The sequence below is a fragment of the Leucopleurus acutus genome (assembly GCF_964270905.1).
Source record: "Leucopleurus acutus genome assembly, chromosome: 12".
NCBI lineage: Eukaryota > Metazoa > Chordata > Mammalia > Artiodactyla > Delphinidae > Leucopleurus > Leucopleurus acutus.
This window is the reverse complement of record NC_139154.1, coordinates 67,095,977-67,113,854: the sequence shown is the minus strand read 5'-3', so window position 1 is coordinate 67,113,854 and position 17,878 is coordinate 67,095,977. Positions and strand designations below refer to the sequence as shown.

General features: G+C 45.2%; 1 protein-coding gene across 1 annotated transcript in view; it reads left to right on the top strand.

The window, feature by feature from the left end:
* Positions 1-17,878, top strand: part of LHCGR (luteinizing hormone/choriogonadotropin receptor) — a gene marked incomplete at both ends in the record, with an annotated part of 61,176 nt that overhangs the window by 26,665 nt on the left and 16,633 nt on the right. Inside the window, 2 exons of the mRNA XM_082852259.1 lie at positions 9,939-10,007; positions 15,005-15,079. Of these exons, the coding sequence (XP_082708385.1) occupies positions 9,939-10,007; positions 15,005-15,079 (144 nt within the window). The remainder of the gene's footprint in view (positions 1-9,938; positions 10,008-15,004; positions 15,080-17,878) is intronic.

Below are 17,878 nucleotides of genomic sequence, written 5' to 3'. Positions count from 1 at the left end.
ACATGTTCACATGACAATCAACCAACCCATTAAGTTCAAAATTAATCAAATGGGCCCTGAGGATTTACAGGGACCAAATTTCCAACTGATGAAATTATTCACTACATCAGTGGACTGCTTTGAAGCTAAGAAGAGACAGCCTGGAGGGGAGTCGCTGCCCTGGTTAAAAGAGAGCATAGAAATTTCAAGTTTCAACTGAGAAGAGTTTGAAAGGATATTCTCCAAGTAGGTAGAGTAGTTGATCAATGGACCCTGCTCTCTCTCTCTCTCTCTCTCTCTCTCTCTCTCTCTCTCTCTCTCTCTCATTTTTCACCCTCCCCTTAGAACCTGCTCACTTTGCTTCTGAAGGGACACCATCGATGCCCATTCCCTAAATCCTTTAATACCTGAAAATAATGTCTTTTTATCTGGCAGTCACTTATCAGGTTATCAGGCTCACAGGCCTATCCCTTTCACGCTCTTTCCTAAGGCCTTGCTACTAAAAGTATGGTCCATGGACAAGCATCTACAGCATCTTCTGAGAGCTGGTTAGAAATGCAGACTCTCAGGCCCATCCCAGACCTACGGACTCAGAATCTGCATTTTCATAAGAGTCCAAGTGATTCACATGCACGTTAAAGTTCAAGGGGCATCATACTAAAATAACCCAACTCATTCTCTTCACTGTACACCTGCCTGGCTTCCTTCCCCTGGGATCCCTGCCATCTTTACATGGGGCACCTTCCTTTGCCCCACCATTCAGAGGCAGCATCCTGGGTACCATGTCTCATTTATGTCCAAAGCCCAGTGACAAGTGTTCAACCCTGCTCCCCACATCCACATTCTCTCACTCATTCTGCTTTGGTTACAGCCCATGGCAGGATCTGTGATGAGGCCATAAATGAGCTTAAATGTCCTTAAAGAAAGACAGAGCGTGCATTGGGTGACCCTGAGATGAGGAGGTAGTTGTGAAACAAGAGAAGTGACCATCTCAGAGGGCTCTCTTCTCTACAGTGGATTCTAGAAATTGGTATCAAGGGTACACTGCATTTGAATAGTACTTTTACTTTGTGTAGGTGTAGTTCAACACATGCAAGTGTCATGTTACAAAGCTGTGGCCAATACAGCGTTGACTCAGAGTGTTGCAATCAAAAGAATATAGAGCAGCAACCAAAATAGTTTCAAAATAACTCAGATTCTTAACTTAAAACTCTTGAACACCAGAAACGAGACTAGACCCTAGAAAAACTTCTCTACAGTCTTTCTACTCCTCCATTTCCCTCATGTACTGTAGCTCTTCCAGCTGTTTAGTAAGTGTTTCTGACTCACTATTGTATATGGATCTGGAACGACTCATTCATCATGTCCCCTGTCAGAAGCAGGGCATGTACAGAGCAAACACTGAGTCGGGAGGTACCTCACGCTTTAGGATTTGGGGTCTTTCCACGTCTTTATTGAGGACACAAAAGACATAAGATCCATGGCTTTGAGAAGCTCATAATCTCAATGGGGGAAAACATGAAAGAAGGAAAGAATAATACAAGCCACTAGACATTCCCTGTGAGTGTGTGGTACACAGAAATGAGAAGTATTGGAGAAGTGCTCTTGGGCTGGAGAGTCGGAGAGGCTGCAGACTTGAGTTAGACCTTGTAGAATCAGTAACATTTGTATGAGTAAAAGTGATAAAAGCAGCTAATATTCATATAGCATTGACACTGTTTTAAAGTACTTTTTTAAACTCATTTTAGTCTCGCAGCAACCCTATGAGGTAGGAACTATCAGCCCCACTTTTAGATAAGGAAACCAAGGCACTGAGAATTTAAGTAATTTGGCCAAGGTCAAGCTTTAGACTCAGACGGACTTGGCTCCAGAGTCATGGTCTTACCCATTTTGTGATACCATATACCGAGAAAAGGGGAATGAATATTCCAAGTGGACATGAGCGAAAGCATGGCTGTGGGAAGGAGGAAAATGGGATGAGGCATACTTATTGGGAGTAAACATCCTGCTTAAGAAATGGAAAATACATTTAGATAAATGGCGGGGGTGGAGGAGACACTAGATTGCAGAGGGTTTTAAATGCAGGGATAAGGGACTAAAGGCTTAGAAATAACCCTGAAAAAAGTATTAAGAAGAAACCACTCAGTAGAGTAGACTTTAATTCAAAGATCACAAATATCCAATACTCCCTTTGATTTTCCCCTAAATCTAAAAATAAGCAGGAACCAATAGGTACTTCTCCCAGATACATGCACAGCAATGGGGGTGGAGTGGAATAAGAATGAAAGAGCGGAAGATGTGGAAGAGGACCAATAAGAAAATGAATGTTGAGATAACCCATAGGGGCCTATGAGCTCACAAGACGGGGTCACCCCACCGACGCCAAGGGACAACTAGAGATTTCTTCTCAGACATCACATTTCAGCATTGGTACACGAGAGCTGCACAGTGGTTTTATTAGGGGCCATTAACTTATTTTCGTTATGATTTTAAGAAGAACAGTGCCTACCGGCAGGGCATCACTGCCCCACCTCTGAAGTTAATGAGGACTGCAGCTCCATCTCTCCCAGAGAGCGTGCATTGGGGGTGCGCATTGGCATTGTGCCTCCAGCGCCTCATCACGCTCGGCCCTTCGTCTGGAAGGAAGTGATTAGTCATTCGCTTGGCACCTGTTCTCAGCTGAATGGGCCCTTCTGTAAGTGAAGGGCCACGTGGAGCACCCCGTTGGAAAAGGGTATTACCTTCAAAGAGGAAAGCCTTATTTCCTGAGCTATAAAGTGGGGCTAATGCTAAAGCTATGCATTGTGCTGTTATGTCCCTTCCTAGCCAGTTTGGCTTTTCATTAAATCCCCTCAGGAGGCTACCTTGAAATGTTCCCCCCTGAATGCGCAGGGTCTGGCCGCACCACCTTTCAAATATTCTAGATGACTTATCACACCAGTCTCAAAAAGGAGTCAACCTTGATTCACGTCTGAACTCCACACAGAGAAGGAAAGATCACAGCAATTAATTCTCTAAGACCCTTCGGAGAAGGGTGACCTGGCAAAGGAAGACAAGACTCCGAGCTACACCTGTGATGAGCCGCAGTGGAGAGGCTATTGGGCGCTGAAGGAGAAAGCCTGGCTTCCAGTCCTGGCTCTGAGTCTAACCAGCCTTAGTCGAGTCACACCACGGCAACAGGCCTCTGCCTCTGTCTCTCCAGTGGGATTATTAATACCTCCTTGTGCAAATTCAATTACATTGTGTCAGCTACGCTGTGCCACCACTTAAAAGCTCATATTCAGGAAGCCAGTTATTTCAGACCATCATGAAAACATCGTGTGTCATCGTCTCTTTATAAACATTTTTTATTTTAACCGACAAATGGACACCATTTGTCTTTCCACTGACAAGTGGAAAGAACTGCACGATGAGTAGCCCTGTACACCTTACCGAGTTTCACCTACTATTAACAGCTTACCACACCCACTCCATCTCTAGATAGCTAAGTACATACAACACGTTTCCCTCTTGCCAAACCATCCAAAAGAAGTCTATAGGCATCATGACACTTCCTACCTAAATTCTTCAGCATGTATCTCCTTAAACAGAAACATTCTACATTACAACACCATTACACCTAAGAAAATCAGCATGGATTTAATGACATCATCCAACCTACAGTCTATATTCAAATGAAAATGTCTTTTATAGATGTTTTTAAAGTCAGAATTCAAAGTTTATACATTGCATTTTTACTGTTATGCCTTTGTCCTCCCAACCTTACCTCCCATCCACCCCTCCTGAGAACTGCCCCCCTGCCTTCCTCTGTTCTGTATGACACTAATTCCTTTGAGGGCCCAGGCCAGTTGTCTGGACTCACCTGACTGCATTGTCCTGATTAGATTCAGGTCAACATTTCTGCAAGAATACTGCAAAGGGGAGGTTATACGTCTCCCACTGCATCAAACCAGGAGGCCCATTGTGTCATGTTGTGCCACTCCTTGGCCATCTGGTTAAGGTGGTGATTGCCAGACCTCTTCATTGTAAGGGCACATTTTTCCCTTTGTCATAAATAAGTAAACTATTGTGGGATACTCTGAGCTCATGTGACTATCGAGTTGGCCAACAACCTTTCACCCAATGGTCTCAGCATCTGTTCATTATTGAGTTATTATATAGAGAGCTACAAAATGATAGTTTTAAACTTATCACTCCTCTACGTTTACCAGCCAGCCCTCTTCTGTGTAAAAGAGGTTTGCTTCTTTTTCCTTTTCCTCTCTTTCTCTCTTGCTCTCTCTTTTTTTCTAAAATCTTTATTGGAGTATAATTGTTTTACAACGGTGTGTTAGTTTCTGCTTTATAACAAAGTGAGTCAGCTATACATATACATATATCCCCATATCCCCTCCCTCTTGTGTCTCCCTCCCACCCTCCCTATCCCACCCCTGTAGGTGGTCACAAAGCACTGAGCTGATCTCCCTGTGCTATGCGGCTGCTTCCCACTAGCTAGCTATTTAATATTTGGTAGTATATATAAGTCCATGCCACTCTCTCACTTCGTCCCAGTTTACCCTTCCCCCTCCCCGTGTCCTCAAATCCATTCTCTACGTCTGTGTCTTTATTCCTGTCCTGCCCCTAGGTTCTTCAGAACCTTTTTTTTTTTAAGCCTCCATATATATGTGTTAGCATATGGTATTTGTTTTTCTCCTTCTGACTTACTTCATTCTGTATGATAGACTCTAGGTCCAACCACCTCACTGCAAATAACTCAATTTCTTTTCTTTTTATGGCTGAGTAATATTCCATTGTATATATGTGCAACATCTTCTTTATCCTTTCATCTGTCTATGGACACTCAGGTTGCCTCCATGTCCTGGCTATCGTAAATAGAGCTGCAGTGAACATTGTGGTACATGACTCTTTTTGAATTATGGTTTTCTCAGGGTATATGCCCAGTAGTGGGATTGCTGGGTTGTATGGTAGTTCTATTTTTAGTTTTTTAAGGAACCTCCATACTGTTCTCCATAGTGTCTTGCTCTCTTTTTAAACATCACTATGAAACAGGGATTTTTCTAAAACTTTATTCAATATATTATACTGCATTGCTGTCATCATTATTTTAGATACCTGTCACCTTTTTATTGTTGCGTGTGGTAAGTTGACATGAACTTGGCTGTGGTGGAGGGAAACATAAAAACTCAGTACTGCTGAAAAGCAAGAGGCATGCTCATATCAGAGAGAGGAATCCCTTGCTATAGAGACTGTGAGCCCCACAGAAATGGGGGAATTCTGATGAACATCCAAAAGTAGGGTCATGGCAGCATATAGTAGTGACCAGAGACAGTTACCCATACAATGACTACCAGGGTATCCACTAGAGAAGTGTCTTCATACATGAGGAATCATTCAGATATAAAAGGACTTCAGCAAAGTACTGCATGAAGAAAGCGGTGATGGATAGGATAGGATCCCTCTGCTTTAGGATGGTGTTTATATAGTCATTTGATAAAAATTTGCTTATAGATACACTACCACGAGGCATATTTTCTAAACTAGTATGCTTTCCCCTTCAGTAACAAATATTCCTAATTCTGCAAGGTCTGACTCAAGTCTCAGCTCCACCATGCAGCCTCTCTGACTTCTCCAACCCAGGAGGACTTCTCCAAGACTTCTCATTTCTGTGTACCACACGTGCTCACAAGGAATGTCTACTGGCTTGTATTATTCTTTCATTACTTCATGTTTTCACCTATTGAGATTATGAGCCTCTCAAGGACATGGATCTTATATGTCTTCTGTGTCCTCAGCAAAGACATGGGAAGACCCCAGATCCTAAGGCGTGAGGTACCTCCCCATTCAATGGGGTCACTTTGTGAGACCCCAAGGACCTGTAAACCTAAATTAGGCTTTCTTCTTTGAAATCATCCAAAAACTAGGTGGCTACATGATCAAGTGGGAGCTATGGCAGAATGTCTAAAACTGCTAATATAACCCCAGAAATGCTTTTAAAGCCCCAGGAATATTTGGAGTTTGCTACAAGGCAGTATTCAGAATTAGAGTGTCATCTGTGATTGAGTTCTAAAGCCCGAATCTTATTTTGAATAAAAAGGTGCTATTCTCTCTGTTTGAGTCAGAATTTCTGACACTTGAATAGAGAATGTAGACACTGCTTTAAAGTAAGGTGCAGCTATTATAATGGAGGAGAGAGAGAAATTCATTTCTATGCCTGTGACAGCACCCTCAAAGCAAAGGAAGCCCTCCTCATTTAATTCTGACACCACGATGTTTTAGAAAAAAGCTATGTGAAGTGACTCTCCAGATGTTTTAAAGGGCATTTAAAGCATTGTGCAGCCCTGACAGCATGAGGTTTCCCACTCACATCTGTAATTTCTCCAAAGTAAGGAAGCCACTCTTTTAATCAAAACAAGGCAGCACATTCTATTGTCTGCAAATGTTAAGAACAGAGCCAAAGAGCAGTGGCTGAAAAGGAAATGGTGAGCCATTTTCTTTGGAAAGTTGAAAGAAGCAGAACCCAGGCTATAAAAAAAAAATTTTTTTTAAGACATAAAAAATGTCCAAATACAAAAATGTCAATGGTGCCAGCACAGACCAAAGGTGGTTGAGGGCCCCCGGAGAATGCGCACATTCGGGGCAGCCCAGGCCACTGAATTGACCTGCTCTACCCCTACCTCAATAGAGGAGAATGACAGTTCAATTAGACAGGTCACTGTATTTCATGACACGCTGTCCAGAGCATGGAAAGGGAGATCTTTCTCTCTGTTCTGGCCAGACAGCTGGAAGCCACTGTTAAGTATAAGAAGAAGAATCATAGGAGCAACACATGAAGCATTTACTTTGTTCCAGAACCTATTTCTAAGTACTCAGTGTATGTTTACTGTTTTAATCCTCACAACAGCCTTTTGAGGTCAAGACTATTATTATCATCTCTGTTTGCAGATCACCAAATTGAGACACAGATAGGTTAAGTAAACTGCCCAAAGTAACTCAGTTCATAGGTAGTAGAGCTGGGATCCAAGCCCAGGCAGTTGGGTTCAGGGCTTGCAGACTTAACTGCGAGGCTGCACTTAGAGCAATGGCATTGTAAGCCCCACCAAAAAAGCCAAGCCTAAAATCCTAATATGTATCAAAAGTAGGATCGGGGTATCACATACCAGTGATGAGGAACTGGCATCCAGACAAGTGCTGGCAGCTTGCTTTGCTAAAAGCACGGTAGGGGCTAGTTTTTCTACACGTGTAGTTCCACCACTAAGAAGGTAGAGAAAGCAGTAAGGGGACCAGAGTCTGGACTCAATTCTGTCCAGCAGACCATCTGATTTGCGCTATGGAAATAATGAGAGCTGCACCATCCTAGGATATACCCTAGGGCAAGGTCCCAAAGTGGCACGCCCAAAGCTCACTGGGAGAGCTTGTTATAAAAGTGCACTTTCCTGGATACCACGGCCAGGTTCTGATTCCGTAGGTCTGCAGTGCACCTGGTCAGTAGGTCTGCATCTGCATTTGTGGCCAGCAGTTCCAGATGATTCCTATTCAGTGGAGGGAGGAGAATGATTTGACAGACACTGGCCTAGACTCTAAGAAATCCAGTTTCAAAGGAGTCCAGAGAAAAGACAGGTATGATTTCTTCATCTAAAAGAGATTACTGCAAAGGAATTCAATCCCCAAAATGAAAAGAGACTGCCAAAGGACAATATTCTAAGTGTAAAATAAAAAGAGAATTCTAGTGGGATTGTGTGAAAGTTGTGTGTAATGCCACAAGACAACAGAGATAAACCAAATACCAATCTCCTCGGATTCTACAATATAGACGGGGACAGAAAACTATTGAAACATGGCATCCAAGAATCCATTACAGAATATAGTGAGGAGCTCGTGTGTAAACTCAGAAGAATTCCAGAAGGAAGCCCATGGGAGCAGGGAAAGCCAGACAAGGCTCTTCCTCCCGTGGAAGGGCAAGGCCACCGCTCCCCCCAGCCTGTTGACTGAACTCGTGTTAGGTAGCAAGCATTATGAGAGATCTGGGGGTTTAACAAAACGAATTAACTATGCTCCCCTGCTCTCTTTGAACTCAGTTATTTTGTAGTCTCTGTATTTTCTGAATTTCAGTGTTCAAGTGTCAAGCTTCAACACTGAGTCCCAACTATACTTATTTATATGCTGGTTTGTCTCAGGTGTGTTGATGGAAAGAGACGCCCCCCCCAAACACACACACACACACACACACACACACACACACACACACACTATACACATGCATATTACGCACCTCCACACTACACACGTACACATACAATGAAATTAAATCCCACGCTTGTTTTATTTAACAAAGGCTAGAGAAACCCCGTGGGCAGCAGCCACCTGGAGGAGTAGGTGGAGACTGTGTCTAAACTGTTTCTCATGTCACCCCCCACCTGTCCCTGACATGGGCGTGCAGCTGCCCTGTAAAGGGAAGCTAGCACCTGGCCAGATGCGGCGGCTCCATTTCATATCACACCACAGCCCTTTCTCACTTGAGTCTCATAGCATTGTTCATAAAGAGCTTACACAAATATTTCTATTTGAGACTGTGGCTTTCAAACTTGCTTGGCCATGGTTTACAGTGAGAAATTCACCTTATATATAACCATTTGTTCATCCAATCCATTTAACATATATTTACCGTAATCCTCCCAGGCGCCAGGCACTGTCCTACATGCAGGGGATTCTGCAATGAACAGAACGGTTTGAATCCTTGCTCTCATAAAGGTTACATTCTGCCGGGGAGGCAGACAGTAATATAATCATGGGTCAGATGCTAATAAAGCAAATCAGAGAAGGGCGACAGAGAATGCTGCAATGCTGGGGGGGCAGTTTAAATAGGGTGGCCAGGAAAGCCCACGCCGAGAACATGACATCAAACATAGCTCTACAGGAGGAGGAAGAGGGGCCGTGTGGCTGTCTCAGGGAAGACGAGTCAAATCACCCAGCAAAACTGATGTGCTGGAAGTAGCCCCAGTCACAGTGTGTTCTGGTCTCATTTCCACCTATTGTGAACTTTAGACAAGTCACTTTCTTCTCTGAGCCTCTTTCCTTCTCTGTCAGATGAAGGGTTGCCGCTTGCTCCTCTCCAAGCTCTTTTCTGCTTCTAACGTTTCCCAGCATCTGTGTTCTAAGGAGTCTCCTATGTCTTGTCCTGGGCAGACTTATACGTATAGATGTATACATATACTTACATGTACATAACATTCAAAATGGCGGAACAGAACTTCAGAAAGAGTACTACCCCGATTACATGCAACATACTCTAACATTTTCCATTTTGTTCCAGTCTGTTCTATTTCATTTTTTTTAAGGCTGATTGTACCCAACTAAATTGATTTCACTATCCACTAATGGGTCTTCAAGAACTGTTTACAGACATTGAAATCTTGGTTGTGGAACAAAATGTGGCATCAGCAAAACCACAGACTCATCCAAGAAAAAGAAACACCCACTCAGTACTGGAGCCTTCTTCTGCCCTCAGCTTTCGGCGACCCGGAAAGCCCATATGCCCAGATTGGCCTGTAGAGCCAGACACAAGACTTGAGTGTTAGACAGCTCTAGCCTCACATTCCAGTTCTGCCACTGTTTTCTCTGACCGTAAGCAAGCTACACAACAACATGAAGGCTTAGGTTTCTGACCAGAGCAATGGAAGTGACGATGAGGATGAAATCATAAATACGTAGAATGGTTGATCAATATCTGGCACTTAATAAACACTTAACAAGTTAGTGGTGGTGCTGGTGGTAGAGGTGGAAGCCAGCTAGAGCAAGAACACAGTCTCGTCTCAGCAGGCCCCGAGGATCTAAGACGTTAGAGAAACAGAGCTACATATTGTAAATGCCAGCAATTATCCTAGTAATAAATGTCACAGAAGGAAGAATGTGTGATTCCAAACTGTGTTTCTTTCGCTCCTAAAACCTCTCTCCTCCCTCCTTAGAAAACTATATGGAAATGGATTTGAAGAAATACAAAGTCATGCATTCAATGGGACAACGCTGATTTCCCTGTAAGTATGTGCTTATTTCCCCAGCTCATGAATAAAAATGAAATATTACTCTGGCTACCACATCACATTCAATCTTCAGCAACTAACTCAGGACAAAAATAAACTTTCAAGTGGCTGGTCCTCAGTGTGGTACGCATGTTACTAGGCAACTGGCTGGCTGGAAACCGCAGAGCACCCTGATATCGAAGATAGATGCAGCCTGCATACATTGAAGTTGACAGTTTGCTGAAATATTCAACACCCTACTCTAGGCTCCCCCACCTCACAGCCTCCCTCTCTAGTCCCCTCGCTCGGGTCGATGGTGTGTTAGAGGCAGCGTGATTTCAGTGAAGAAATTCTTCCTCCCGGCCCCACTGCAGAGAAATCGGATAATGCCATTTACCAGCCGATTCAGCCACAACAGGCCCACACAGAAGCCCATCTCCTTACTGCTGCGGGCGGGGTGGGGGGGGGACACAGGGGGGAGTAAGGAGTTCACATTCCACAAGGTGAGGGAGCCCTGCGTTTTCACCACATCCGACCCCAGTCCCCAGCGTTAACAGCCTTCAACTTTAGAGAAGCATCCCTACTGCTCCCTTCACTGTTCTCAACCTTTCTTTCTATGGCTCCTTTCCTTAAAAAGGGCTCATTCACAAAGCTCGCAGGGCCAGGGTGGAGGCTGCTTGAACCGTGACAGGTACCGGGTAAGGTGACAAACAGCATACACTTGTGTACAGTAAAACCTAACGGCACACGAAAGGCTCAACTAAAGCCAAAGTTAAGGAAAAGAAACAAATGAAAAGGCTTTTGATAATAAATAAGCCATATGTATAAACCATGGTCTACACCAGTGCTTCTCAAATAACACACATAAGAACCACATGGAGACTGCTAAAACACAGGTTCCTGAGCCCCACTCCCAGACATTTTAATTCAGTGGGTCTAGGGTAGGGCCCGAGAATTTGACATTTTAACCAACTCCCAGGAGATGCTGATGCTGCCGGTCTGAAGTTAAGTAGCCTAAGTCTATACAATATACTATTTATTTTAACTGCAAATAGTAACCAAAGACCCTATTATATGGATACCATGTTATATAGCTTGGTGGAGAAGAGAATGGATCTAACAGTCACTAACTGGGACTCAAACTCCAATCCCATTATTTATCACCTTGACCCTGAGCAAGTTACTCAACCAATCTAAAGGTCTGTTTTGCATCCTCAGTACTCAGCACGGTGCCTGGCATAGAGTACGTGCTCATTTATTATTTGTTACATTATACAGTTAATTATGAATGAATGATAATTAAATAAGATTGTACTTTTATGCAGTTCGCACAGGTCTGGCACATACTAAGTGCTCAAGGAATGGTAGCTTTTTAAACAGTTGTCCTTCCTACCATGGAGTGGATTTTCCCTCATTTTCTTGTTGATTTGAATTCAACGCAGGGTTCCCTCTGGCCAATCAAATCTGTTTCTGCCAAATTAAAATCCTCTCCTGGCACAGTACTCTCAGATGCCTCATTCTGTTACTCACTCAACAAGTGTTTGCCAAGCATCAGCTGTGTCTGAAGGAACATGCTATATTTTGAGGGGAAATGAAGATGAAGAAGCCCTGGTGTTTGCCCTGCAGGAGCTTACAGCCTAGGAAGAAACATCTCCAAATGGTATATAAACTGTACACTACGTAGTTACTAAAACAGAAGGCAAGATATGGTGCCTGGCCTGAGAGAGGTAAAGTCCTCTGAGATTTCAAAGGCAGAAGAGAAGGAAACTAGAGAAAGCCTCATGAGAGATATAGATTTTGAGCTGAGCCTAACTTGGACAGGCAAAGATGGAAGGAAAATGCACTCCGGTCAGAGGACAAGAAGAACAGCCCAGAGGAGGATGCATGGGATGTGCTCAAAGACCAGAAAACAGTACCTTTTAGAAAGTCCTAGATGTGGGTTAGAGATAAAGCAGGAAGGGCCTCAGATGCTAGAGTGAACAATTTGGACTCTTCTGTAGAGAATAAGCCGTTGAAAGTCCTGGGATAGGAAGTGTGAGAGGGGTGCTTAAAGAAGGTTGGCTCATGGGTTAGCAGGGAGGACAGAGGGCTGGAAGCGGCAGGCCAGGGCTAGGGACACAGAAGTCAGAATTACCTGAGGAGAGGGGATGGGTGAAGTTCTTTGTGGCTGAGGTCACCTGCACAAGGAGGAAAAGTAAGAGGACTGAATATAAAATTGGGGGGAAACAAGAGATAAGGAAAAGAAGCCAGAGCAAAAGCAGAGGTGAGAGGCTACTCAGCAGAGTACATCTTTGGGAGGTCAGGGAAAGCAGAGAGTAAGGTGGGAGGTCCTTGGTCAGCAGTGTCTCAACGGCTTTAGAGGCGCCAGAATAGGTGTGGACTTAGAAAAGTCCCAAAGTCCCATTAGTATGTATTCCCCATACCTCACTGTTGCCAGAAAGAGGAAGCCGAGAACACAAATCAGTTTGCCAAGAACACAAGTTAATTCCATTCATTTATTCATTCAACACACCCTTATTAAGCATCACCAATACATTAGTCACTACGTTAAGTGCTGTGTCTACAATGGTACAGTGGAAACAGTCCCTGCCCTAATGAAGTTTCTGTACTAGCAGAAGAGACAGGGAAAAGGCAAGTAAATAAATGAAATTATTGTAGGTAGTGATACCTACTGTGAAGGAAATAACCTATCCCTGAGATCTGAGAGAGTACCAGGGGCAGACTGACTCTAGGTTAGGTGCTCAGGGACAGCCTCACCAAGGGTATGATATTTAGGCTGAGCCTAAAGGATGACAAGGAGTCCGCACTGGCAATCATCAGACAAAGCGCATTACAGAAAGAGGGAGCAGCATGTGCAAAGGTCCTGAGGTGGGCAAGAAAAGAAGTTGATAAACTCCAAGAATTGAGAGGAGGCCAATGCGGCTTAAGGGTCATCGGCAAAGGGAACACTGGATGAGATTAAGCTGGAGATGCAGCAGGAGCAAGTCATCAGGACTGAGGGGCCGTGAGAAGGAGTCTGAATTCTCTTCCAAGAGCGAGCAGACCCATTGAAGGGTTGAGCAGGGCAGAGGGAGTAGTTTTCAAAACCATCAAGCAAAAGTTTCAAACTATGGGCATGTCCAGCCCCATTTCTGACACCTTCCTCATATAAAGGCCTGTCCAAAGTTGTTCAGAACAATGACACCACAGCCCTACAAAGTTCTCAAATATGTTACTTACTAAGACAGGGTGGAGAGGAGCAGCTTCAGAAGGTTACCCTCAGACACCTCCAGGGGTCCGAGAGCCCAGTCCTACCATTCCCGGAGCACCCCCATCAGGGAAGCCTTGGCTGGAGTTTGGGAGTTCTCCCACTGTACTTCAAAAGGTCATCCTTCCTATCCTTCTCACACCTAGAAGGCCATGCCACTCGGGAGAGTTCCCAAAAGCGACCCCCAGGAAACTGTGGTAGATAACTTTTGGATTTATTTTTGACCAAGTTACATAATACAGAGTTATCATTATACAGAAAGATCTGAGTTTTAATAAAACATGAGAAATGCTGTCCTGAAATTTGAACAATTAATTTGACCTGGCTGACATGAGGATTATTTGCTCACAGAGCCCGGTTTCAATGATTTATGACCAAAACTGAACATAATTAAAACAAATCAAATCAGGAAGAAGAGCCATGGAGGTTTGGGAAGGAATTTTTCTCTTGATTTAGATTTTAAACAGCAATTGAGTCTGACAACCTCATCTCCTTGAAAACGGAAATACACCCAGGGGATGGGACGACGTGAGACTGACGGGTGCATGGTGATGAAAGGGCCGAGGCTTTCCGAGGAAAACGCTTAGTAGAAGCGTGTGGAAGGCAGCCACCGAGGGAGTGAGATGCAGGGCTTTTACAGCTTTTAAACGGCAGGGGTGATGTGGAGACTTGCAGAAAGACGATGAAGAAGATGTAAAGCTATGAGATGAACCAGGTAATTACTGAGGATCCTGCAAGGGAGGGGGCAGCGGGTGTTGGTGTATTTGTTTTGCCACTGTAACAGTGGTGCAGAAGAATCATATCCTGTGCTCAAAATCATCACGCCAGCAATGGATATACACTGTGCCCAGTGTCCAGCGTTTTCCAGAATGCTCTTTGAGACGCCACCCTTCTCTTGTAGGAAGAAAGCAATCAAAAGTAAGCTGACAAGTCTGGGCCCAGGGACTCCTCTCCTGGCTTCCTTGTCCACCCAGAGAGGGGCCTGTCCTTGGAGACACCAGCGTCAGGGCCCAGACGGGAGCTGCTCAGCGGGGCTAGGCTCAGCTGGTCCTGAGCAGTTCACCCTGAGCTGTCCTGAGCTTAGGGAACAGAAGCCCTCAGGTCGTTACTCCCATTGCAGATTTTGGCTTCCTGAACAGCAGTGGCCTTCAACCCTTTTGTTTCTACAATACACACACCTGGCAACGATCAGGCACTGGGCACAGACCCATGGGGCACCCGGGGTAGGGGGAATTTTCTATACAGGCTGTCCTTCCTCCCCTTTCTAACCCACTGAGAAATGCACAGCTGAAAGAAAGAGTCCAATTAACATGATGAAAGGGGCTAGCTTTGAATGGACCCTACTTTTCTTTTAAGTAAAGAATTTGCAAACTTCAGTCTATTACTATGAACAAACATTGAGCCCTCCAAGGTCATGACGGCCTGATGCAGAGTGGGCTGCACTTCCACCCTTAAGCCTTGAACACTGGAGCAGCATTTTCTTCACAACTCCAGGACAGAAGTAGGGAGTACTTTAAGTTGTAGGACAAAGGGTTCCACTGAGTGAGGGGAAAATCGCAGAGGAAAGGCGGAGCCAAGCACACCAGCAATTTCACAATTTCTCCCAGGACAAGAACGTCTTTTTCTCATTTTACCTACAGCCCCGCCTTGTCCCCTCGACCCCTGAGCACCATGCCCACAGGCTGCTCTCACCGTGCATGCACACAGCTATGACTGTTTACACATGAGCTGCAAACTCCACTGAGGACACTGTCCTTCCCCACAGGGAGCTAAAGGAAAACCCGCACCTGGAGAAGATACACAATGGCGCCTTCCGGGGGGCCACCGGGCCTAGCATCTTGTGAGTACAGTACTGCTGCCCCCCCCTCCCCACCCGCTGCAGCCCAGCAGGCCCGCTCAGGGTGTCCAGCCACATGGTTCCCAGCCTGCTCTGCGGGGAACCAGTCTATGCACGTGCAAGGGTTACCACCAACTCGGGGGCTGAAACAATAGGAATGTCTTGTCTTGCAGTTCTAGAGGCTAGAAGTCTGAAATGAGGGTATGGGCAAGGCTGGCTCCTCCTGAGGGCTGCGAGGGCAGGACCTGTTCCAGGCCTGTAGTTCCTCCTGGTGGTGGCCGCATAAGTCCCATCTTCACAGGGTGCTCTGTGTGTCTGTGTGTCTGTCTGTCTCCAAATTTCCCTCTTTTTGTAAGGATACCAGTCATACTGGATTAGGGTCCATCCTAACGATCTCATTTTAACTTGATCACCTCTGTAAAGACCCTATTTCCAATTCAGGTCACATTCTGCAGTACTGGGGGTTAGGACTTCAACATGTGAATTTGGTGGAGACACGGTTCAACCAACATCAAACACGGAGGGCCTCCTAATGTGCTGGCAGGGGGGCGTGGTGTCCCCTGGCATCCCCTCGTGGGAATTAAGGCTGTGTGAGCTGCTATGCGTCAGGCTCCCTCAGAATGCAAGGAGCAGAGGCAAATGCCCTCAGTTAATGGGAGCTGAGCATAAGGACACAGGGGAAAATGAAGAGGAGCAGGAAACTGAACCATTAGTCTCCTGACAAGGCCTTAGGAAGCCGGAAACATCCTGTAGGAAACAACTGCAGCTGCAGTCAGGCTTCAGGGAGCGATGCAACAGGGCTCCAGAAACTCTGCAGCAGTAACGGCAGTGGCCTCGTCACCTTCGCCACAGAGATGCCGGCCCATTAGTCCCTACCCCTGGCACGCTATCACTCATGCCTTCAACAAGCGTGGGTGGAACACGTCCTGTTTACCAGGCACCAAGCTGCAGGGACAGCGGCCAGCTCCGGGACCTGCTCATAAAGAGATTAGAGCCATGGAGGGGAAAGAACAATAAACAGGCAAAGTGATAAACAGGCGCGTGACTTTAAAATGAGAACAGTACTAGAAAGATAGTGAGCAGTGTAACCCAGTTTATTTGTTTGTTTATTCATTCATTCACTGATTTATCCAGTAACTGTAAGTCCACACTATGTGCCAGGCACTGGATTAGACACCAGGGAAGCAGCAGAGAAGAAGAAAAGACAAACGTCTCTGCCTTCATAGAGTGGGAAAGACAGACAAGGATCAAATGAGTAAAGAAAATATGTAGTATTCCAGATGGCCGTGGAGGAGAAAACTTCAGGTGGCTGGGCAAAAGGAGTTCTAGGGAGGGAGCTAGCATTTTAAGGAGGATGGTCAGGTAAGACTGTCCTGAACAAGTGTTATTTAAGCAAATACCTGAAAGAAGTGAGGGAGCAAGTTGTGTGGGTATCGGCAGGAAGAGCATTCCAGGTGCAGGGAACTAAGCAGGAGGCCAGTGTGGCAGAGTGAGCCAGGAGGAGGGGCCTAGAACAGGAGGACCGAGAGGCGGCGAAAGCCAGGCTATGAGGCTTGTGGCTTTATAAGGACTTTGCCTGTTCTCTGAGTGATCAGGGGGAGGACTGAACCGACCCAGGTATCCTTTATACCCTAGCTCCTGCCTGTATCCAGTCATGATTCTGTCTACTTTCTACAGCCCACCGAACTCTACTTCTTAGCTCCTGCCACTGTCATCTCCTGAGCATCTACTTCCTACCTCCTCTCTATCAACTCCCGACTCTGTCTACCGCCTATTTCTGCCACTATCAACTCCTGACTTCGTCTAGCTCCTAGCTCTTGCCACTATCAACTCCTGTCACTACCCATTCTGACTCTGTCTACTTATTTCCTGCAGCCGTCAACCCCTGATTCTCTCTATATCCTAATTCCCACCAGTAAAACTCCTGACCTTCTCCACTTCCTAACTTCTGCCATCATCAATCCTAACTCCTCTCTCTTCTCCACACGACGTCATGATTTCTACTTACTCATGGCTTCCACCTCCTCGTGCTTCCTGCCTACTGTTTTTTCTGCTGTCTCTCAGCTTCTGCCATCCTACCCTAGGGATCCCTACCTGTTATGTCTCATATTCAAAGTACACCAGACTCAGAATCTTACACATTGCTTGAATGCTCTCCAGTCTAGCACACCCTAGAGGCAGAGTTCTTACAGCAAACTGGTCACCTACTTGGGCACTGAATAGCTAAGGAGAGTTGCCTTTGGTCAGGCACAAGAACGAGTGAGTATGATCATAAGACGCCCTGCATAACAGTTTTTGCTTGAAAACCTGCTTGGTCTGCCTGCTAGAAATGACTGTGAGCCCGGTAGGCATCTACACGGACTTTTCCAGAACAGTGGGACCAGACCTAGGTCTCTTACTCTCCAAATAACTATTCTCATTATACCCTTAGGGTTTAAGTGATATCTAGAAGTGGTCCTTCCTTCCACACCCCCAAAACATGAGTCTCTCACTGAAACTGAAAATCAATCATCAGAGATTCACTCCTTTGTAATGAGACCTTGCCATTTCTAAAATCTTAATTTAAAATAGTTTACCCCCACCAAAAAAAAAAAAAAAAATCACCAGGCCTGCAAAGAATCATGTGGTCAATCCCTAATACATCTAAGATAATAACTCTGTAAAGCAGAATGAGAACACTGGTTACGTAAATCAATAAGGACACAAAAGCAATGAGTCTGCAGCCCCCGAGGCAAATTCTGCCACCTTGATTATTCCACCAAGGGCCTACACTAGTCATCATGCCACGTTGTCAAGTTCATC